The following is an 8,316-nucleotide window of genomic DNA, read 5'->3' on the forward strand; positions in this document are numbered from 1 at the left end:
GAACCACCCTCCTTAGCCAGAATGGTTCCGTCTTTTGAGCTTCTCACCATATTAGGGCATGTGGAATGCATGAAGGCGAACCCATCATATCCAGATAGGGGTGTTCTTATTCCTAAACGCAAAAAAGTGTCGCCATTTTTTTATACAGTAGCATCGATAGATATAGTTTGATATGACCTAAAATACTATCTAAACATCCCGTATATTATTAAACGCATAGCTTTGTTTTCCTTGTATAATACAAACCAATGAGCTTCGACTCCCCTCAACTGTTATCGGCCAGTCTTACGCTAGCCCAGCCCCCTCCGAGGTGCTGGTGGACTGTACCATGTTTTTTCAGTAAGGCGTACTTTGATATATGTACAATAATAGCTTATGTTAGGCGGCAGGTTAGATATAGATTAGAATGTACTCAGTTACGTTGTGTCATTGACACAGTAAAAGCTTGTAATCTCCTCAGTAATGCGCTTTTGTTTTCAACGCTTCCCCCATGGCGCCAGTGAATGGTGTCTTCCACGGCCCCGGTTAGTGAGTACCAGCACACGGGCCTCGGGCAGCTCTTCGCTGCCACCTGCCGGTTTCGGGAGCCCACAGGCGGAGAAACCGAGAAAACGGGGGCTGGACTTGGGCGAAGCTGTGATGCTAGCGTAGTACGGGCCCGGCTGCGCGGTACCGCACTCCCGTGTGTACTGAATGAATGTGAGTACGCTGCATTGTGCTGGGGCTGCTGCTATCGTGCACATAGTACGGGTCCTACAATGGGGGCAAGGTTTATCAGCTGTGCAGCTGTTGTCCATAGCAACCAATTAGAGTGTTGCTTTCATTTTCAAAAGCACCTTGGTGGAATGAGAGCTGCAATCTGATTGGTCGCTTTAACACAGTTCCACAGCTGTGCAGCGAATCATCCCATATCCACTGCTGCAGCTAATGGAAGGGAATGCAGCCCCTAAGGGTCCATTTACACAGAAAGAGTATCTGCCAAAGATTTGAAGCCAAAGCCAGAAACAGACTATAAACAGAGATCAGGTCATAAAGGAAAGCCTGAGATTTCTTCTCTTTTCAAATACATTCCTGGCTTTGGCTTCAAGCCTTTGGCAGATAATCTGTCAGATAATCTTTCTGTGTAAATGGACCCTTAGTCATTGTCACCACGAGGCTATCATAGAACGGCAGTGTGAACCCATTCACTAGCTGGGGCTGTGCCATCTGCACCATGGTCAAAGTTGCCATCTAGCCTTTACCTTATAGGCAGCCATGTAACGCTGAATTGTGCCAAGTCTGCTGGGGGATCTCCTACTTAAAGCGATGTTGTGTTTCAGTTCCAGATCTGTGCTTGCTTTCAGTGACTAGAACTATTCTTGTTTACATCCATAGGCTTGGCTTTTATCTACTACCCTGTATACTCCACAGTGATCCAGAGAACAGACTGGACTTACAGATACATTTACCTGCACGCATACAGTGTAGTAGAGCGGTTTGTGCTGCTGATGGAGAATTGTCTAGATTGTAGCATACTGTCAGCACCAACTATTCAGGATGTAAATAGAATGTTTACCTCACTGACTGCAAACAGCACAAAGATCATTGTAAAAAGTACAAGCAGCACTTTATCATTCATTGGTGACGGCCTAGTATACTATGTATTTTATGGCCATTATGTATATATGCTGATCAGCGTTATGGGATATGGGTAGTGCCAGTCATCCCTAAATGTCATTATAAATTTTTCTTCTGTATTCTCTAGTCTTCCAGTTGCCAACATGAGTGAGTTAAAAGATTGCCCACTACAGTTCCATGAGTTTAAGTCGGTGGACCATGTGAAGCTGTGCCCCCGCTACACGGCTGTACTGTCCCGCTCAGAAGATGACGGTATCGGCATTGAGGAGCTGGACACACTTCAGCTAGAGTTAGAGACGCTGCTGTCCTCAGCAAGCCGCCGGCTCCGTGTTTTAGAAGCAGAGACACAGGTGAGGAGGAAGACTTTGTTCTGGATGATAAGTTAATAAGTCATCTTTGTTTTTGTTTCTTTAGTTCAAGAACTGTATTATAGGTGATCTGGGGAATCTGGATATAACCCAGCTTTTCCAGAATATTGCACGCACAATTTGCTTATTTAACTGAGGCCAAATCCAAAAATCCAGGGCCAGCAGGGTGTGGGGGAAACTATACCTACCTGTCCCTGTGGCCTCTGCAGTGTAGCATCACCAGCTCTTTGACCGTCACCAGCCTCCTGTTTCTCCCACTTCCTGCATGGTCACATCTTGGCGGGAAGTACCTTCTCAGCCAGTCAGTGACTGCAGCAGTGTCTCACCCCACTAATTCAGCATTTCTCAGCCAGGATGAGATGTGGCAGGAGCAAGAGCTATAAGAGACTGGTCAGTGAGCTGGTAATGCGGTATAGGTTCTTTAATATGCTTAACCCACCCCCTGTCCGCATCAGAGTTTATAAGTTCCCTAGAGTTCTCCTTTAAGGGTAGCTTCACACGTACCATATCCGCAGCGGATTTTACGCTGCAAGTTTTCATTCCGCTACAGATATGTGACCCGGCCTCTTTAGCCCGCAGCATACATTACCTGCTCGGTGCCGCAGCTGTGTGTAAGGCTCTCGCCTCACTGATTGGCTGATGAGGAGCAAGGGGAGCTGGTGCCAAGCAGGTAATGTATGCTGTGGGCGGTTAAAGGGGCCAGGTCACATATCCGTAGCGTGAAATCCGGTGCGGATGCGGTACGTGTAAAGCTACCCTAAAGAGGTTTTTAGAGATGGGCAAAGCTGCAAAAAGTTCGGGTTTGTGAAACCAAGAACTCTTGGCATTTGACTACCGTTAGCTAGAGAAGATGGATGCAGCCTTAAGGCTTCCTGGAAAACATTGATACAGCCATAGGTTTCTCAATACTGTATCCATGTTTTCCAGGCAGCCCTAGGGCTGTATCCATCTTTCTTCTCCAGCCATTGGGAGTGAAATGTCGAGAATTCAGGGTTTTACAAACCAGAATTTACTTTAGTTTTGCTCATCTATAGAGGTTTTCCCAGCTTTACATAAAAATGACATTAAACATATTAGGAGGTTAAACTAAACAGCTCCTGTACATTGCCTGGATTCACGGGTGATTTTGTTATTTAATTTTACAAACCTCTAGTACATTGGCTATAACTGTCATCACTGGTTATGGCAAACTACATAGGAGCTGATGTATTGTCATCTCTTACACTAGATCCTCACAGACTGGCAGGATAAGAAAGGTGACCGGAGGTTTCTGAAGCTTGGAAAGGAGCATGAGCCTGGTACACCTGTAAAACATAAACCCAAAAAGCCAAAGCTAGAAGGTAAAGGAAGCCACGCATCTGGGACAGGCCCAGGAAGACCCAAGTCCAGAAACCTGCAGCCAAAAATCCAGGAATATGAATTCACAGATGATCCAGTTGATGTTCCTAGAATACCCAAAAATGATGCCCCAAACAGGTGCAGTAACAGTTATTAAAATCATATTAAATCCCTATCACGCATTGTTACATGTTTGGCAATTTAACAGTCAATCTGTATTCCTGGCATTTTGTTGAAAAAGCTTTTAGTTCTTTAAAGCATCAGTCTTGTGATTTTACATCTTGTAACTTGATATCTTGTGCCTTGTTTCAGGTTTTGGGCTTCTGTGGAACCGTATTGTGCAGACATAACAGCAGAGGAAATCAAGGTTCTGGAGGATCTGCTCAAGACCCCAGAGGATGAGGCAGACTACTACAAAGTATGATCAGAGCCATAACATAAATTTCCACCAACATCATCCGTTGGTGGTTCCAGGAGGCCTCCATACACTTTATAGATGTACACTTTACACACTTTATCGATGGCCGAACCTGGGGCTATCAGTATAAATTGTACAGGAACCTGAAAGTGTCACTGTCGTTAAAACTTTCTAAATCAACAGTAGATGTGATATGAAGCAAGTTTGCCATATACATTCATTATTTTTTTGCTGTTGTTATCATGCTGTAAAACAAATCTGTGCTTACCAGAAATCCAGGTCTAGTCTCCTGTAGGCAGATTTTCTGACTTGTGCTGGATGAAAAAAACTGACTAAACACAGGAATTCCGGCCAGTACAGAGAGTCACAGCTCAATGTGTCCATCAGTCACAAGACTGCCTTCTCTCTGTGTCAGAGCTCAGATGGCCTGGGATACACAGGACTTTCTGTTTTCTGACTGTTCTCTGTTTCTTGAGAAAAAATAAAAATAAAAAAAGGTGTTGTGTTTTCAATGATAACTAAAAAAAATAATGAATGTAAATTGTAAACTTGCTTTATATCACATCTACTGTTGATTTAGATTTTGAAAGTTATAACAACACTGACACTTTAAGACATACATAGTGACTTGGGGTGCATTTTGGCAATAACATCAAGGGACACCAGTCGCTGGATCATGCCTGATTGTGTAGTATCTGTATAGAAAGGCTAAATGTATCATCTTGTGTTGGTAAGCTTTTCCATATAGAAAACATAATGGTACACACTTATTTCAGATTCCACCTCTTGGGAAACATTACTCCCAACGTTGGGCTCAGGAGGACTTACAGGAAGAACAGAAAGATGGAGCCAGGGCCTCTATGGCGGGAGACAAGAAGAAAGGGCCTCTAGGACCACTAACTGAGCTGGATTCCAAAGGTAGTAGTCCCCAGAGCTGACTAAGAACCTCCATTCTTCTAGATGCTATTTCAGGAATATTATGGGGTAGCTCCCTCTGTTAGGTGCCACTAGAGAGACAGCTTTCTTCCTTTTGGAGGAAAGCTGATTATAACATCTCTCCTAGGGGTCTTATAAGATGTATGTCTGTCTGTTCTAGATGTGGACTCCATGCTAAAGAAATCTGAATCCCAGCACGACCAGCCGGAGGATGGCTGCCCATTTGGTCACCTGACCCAGCGTCTTCTCCAGGCTCTTGTTGAGGTATATGACCTTTGCCATTTTCATTTATTTCTATGACAGGGAGACATCGATCACCGATTAGTCTTAAACGGCTCCATTTGTCTTGGTATGTTGCAGGGGTTAGATGTATGTTTATTTATTACTGTCCTATATCTTGGCCACAGGAAAATATTATTTCCCCAATTGAAGATTCACCTATTCCTGAGATTTCTGGGAAGGAGTCTGGAACTGATGGAGCCAGTACGTCACCACGGAGCCAGATGAAACCATTCAGGTATATAGTCATAATTTATACTTGTGCATTTTCACATATAGTCCTAGGGAATGCTGGCAAACAACTAGTTTTCCAGACCAGAAAATCTTCCAAGATGTGAAGTGATGAGGGTCCTAAGTGGGTGCTACTTCTATCAGTGCACACCTTGTTCTCTGGCCAGTTTAGTGGGTAACATGTAATGTTTTGTTTTCTCTACATCTTGCTGTCTTGTAGTAAATGGTCCTGTATAATGTTTCCCCCAGTGCCCCACATACAAAGTCTTTAGAAGTCCGAATTAAGGAAGAGTTAATAGCCCAGGGTCTACTAGAGTCTGAGGATCGACCTGCTGAGGACTCTGAAGATGAGGTGCTGGCCGAGCTCCGCAAGCGACAGGCCGAGCTCAAGGCTCTCAGCGCTCACAACCGTGCCAAGAAACAGGAACTCCTGAGGTGATCTATACTCATATTTATTTTTTCCCTCCCCTTTAGTTTTTTAAAGCAAATGTACCATAAGATGCATTGTTTGTTTGCTTATTTATTTTTTTCATTGGTCAATTGGATTTTTCAAGTCCTATTAACTATGTAATATTGGTAATTATTTGTGGTCACTTCCCAAACCATAACTGTACCGACACATCTCTGAAATTATAGTAAAAGTCTGTTAATCTAGCACCTAATGTCCCAGATCCCATGCCAGGTTAACCGGAACATATACAGTAGGTTCTCTAGAATGGTATGGTGATTTACAAACCGGATCTATGTGCAGGAGTTGTCCTGATGGGACCATTTATTTACCGACACCACGCCAGGCAAAAAGGTTGTTCCACCACTCAGGCCTACTAGGGGGCTTTGTAAACACCCTCGCTATATGCTGCATATCTATCTACCTGATGAAGAGAGGTGGGTCTTCTCCAAACGCATTGTCCATTCATGTCATGTAAGAATTCATCATTTTTCTTTTCTGGCCTCATCTACAGTGGTATAGTACAAGCTAGTATATGGTCACGGTGTGTATATCACTGCTGTTTCAGTGGACCCCTGTCTGCCTTTCTGCTTGATTACTGGCTTCTAGGCTTGGCTATCAAAGTGATTGTTTGTTAGGTGAAACAAACCATCTCTGACTGAAATTTTCAGAGGAAAGCTCTTTCACAAACTATCTTTCATGAAAGAATTTTTTCAGAAAGATAATTCCTGTGCAATTGACCTCGTATGGCCAGAATGAATAACGGCAATGGTTAATATGGACTATATCTAATCAACCTACTTCTGTTTAATGTGTATGGCCACCTTAAATATTGTCAAAACAGTGGGTTGATGTATATATGGCTCTTATAATCCTAATCTCATGTTCTCTCTTCAGATTAGCAAAAGAAGAAATGAATAAACAGGAGCTTCGGCACAGGGTACGTATGGCGGACAATGAGGTTATGGATGCTTTCCGAAAGATCATGGCCGCACGGCAGAAAAAAAGGACTCCTACCAAAAAGGAGAAGGACCAGGCTTGGAAAGCTCTGAAGGAAAGAGAAAGTATATTAAAACTGTTAGATGGATGAATAGGAAAGATGAGAGGACACCTTTTATGTACTTGAAGAACCAGCCGCTCCGCCATTGTGGAAATGTAACTATTTGTCGCTTCCTTTCTCAGAACTTGTTGTTGTCTCAAAGAAGGAACTTTTACACTTGTTTGTCTTATTTTTTGTGTTATTTTATTGTGCCCATGTTTGTTCTTTTTTTTAATTAATGATCTATATGTGATAATATTTTCAAAAAACATTGGTAAAATAAAACAATTTATGGCAGAGGTGGGTTCTGACTGATGTTTGTAAAAGCCAATATCACAGCTAGTTCTAAAGTGCCAAAGGTTTTCAGTTCAATAACTGGTCGTGGGGGTCCGACGCCTGGCAGCCCAATCAACTGTTCGCCAGACCTGTGTGGTGCCTACCTAAGGCCCTTTTACAAGGGCTTAATATTGCTATTGTGTGTTCCTAGTGATGCTCATTCAGCCGGATAATTGGCCCTGGTAAAAGTGCCAAAGATTAGCCACTGGGATACAAATAGAGAGTAACTGAAATACACTGCATCTTCAGGTCCTGCACTAGTCCCAACATAGTGTACAAGCTTTACCTAAAGGGTTCCTTAAAGAGGATGTACCATTCCGTACACACTCTTTAAAATTACACATAAATAGAACGGTGCCGACCGCAGCATCCGCTTCCCTGTACCGGCGCCGTTTGATTCATGTGTAATTTTAAAGCGAGTGTACCTTATGGTACATCCTCTTTAACCCCTTAACGACATCGGGCGTAAACTTACGCCCTCGCGCCCTGGTACTTGGCGCATCAGGGCGTAAATTTTCGCCCGATGTTTCCCCGATCGCTGCATGTTCGCACACAGCGATCGGGGAAGATGGCCTGCTATAAATCATAGCAGGCCATCTTAGCTTCACGGCACGGGGGGTGGTTAACACCCCCCGTGCTTACGATCGCCGCTATAGGCTGATCAATTCCGATCAGCCAATAGCGGCGATCGGAACCTTTCCGGGTCATCGGTGACCCGATGACCCGGAAAAAAATGGCGGTCGGTGCTGTCCGAGGACGGCACCGACCGCTATTACTGTAAAAAGTAATGGTGGTCACCGTGCCACCGGCCCGATCACCGTGAACGGCTGTCCGGTACCGGCCGGCCGTTCACAGCGATCGGGCCGGTGGCACGGCGATCAGAGTCCCACAAAATAGTAAATACCTGCCCTGGACCCCTCAGCTAGGTAGCCGAGGGGTCCAGAGCAGGTATTTGTACATTACTCACCTGTCCCGGGCTCCTGATCGGCGTCTTCCGGGTTCGCGGCGTCCTCGTGTTCGTTCGGGTCTTCGGCTTCCTCCGTGACGTCACGTTCGGCTTCTCTCGGCTATTTTCGGCTCCAGCGTCGGATTTTTCCGTATTTTGCGCTCTGCTGCCCTCTAGCGGCTGATATGTGTAATACACTTATCAGCAGCTACAGGGATATTCAGAATGTAGAAAAAGTTTTTTGTTTTTTTTTTCAAATTTTTTTTTTTCTATTTTCCGCACCCTATCGCCGCTGAGTGTTGATCAGCATTGCACGAAAGTGCGCTGCTAATCAGCAACTCCTCCTCTTTGGCGTAGGGT

General features: G+C 44.4%; 1 protein-coding gene across 2 annotated transcripts; it reads left to right on the plus strand.

The window, feature by feature from the left end:
- Nucleotides 1-300: 300 nt before the first annotated feature.
- On the plus strand, nt 301-6,971 carry TADA3 (transcriptional adaptor 3). Of its 2 annotated transcripts, none has more exons than XM_069966826.1 (9): nt 301-699; nt 1,745-1,967; nt 3,214-3,461; nt 3,636-3,741; nt 4,518-4,662; nt 4,838-4,941; nt 5,085-5,194; nt 5,437-5,622; nt 6,533-6,971. In XM_069966826.1, exons 2-9 carry the CDS (start codon nt 1,761-1,763, stop codon nt 6,723-6,725), a joined length of 1,299 nt encoding a protein of 432 aa, XP_069822927.1. In that variant the 5' UTR covers nt 301-699; nt 1,745-1,760; the 3' UTR covers nt 6,726-6,971. The 2 variants fall into 2 exon arrangements, with proteins under 2 accessions (XP_069822927.1, XP_069822928.1); XM_069966827.1 differs by having other exon boundaries at nt 304-699; nt 4,518-4,659.
- The last annotated feature ends 1,345 nt before the right edge of the window (nt 6,972-8,316 follow it).

Source organism: Dendropsophus ebraccatus, chromosome 4, assembly GCF_027789765.1.
Source record: "Dendropsophus ebraccatus isolate aDenEbr1 chromosome 4, aDenEbr1.pat, whole genome shotgun sequence".
Classification (NCBI taxonomy): Eukaryota; Metazoa; Chordata; class Amphibia; order Anura; family Hylidae; genus Dendropsophus; species Dendropsophus ebraccatus.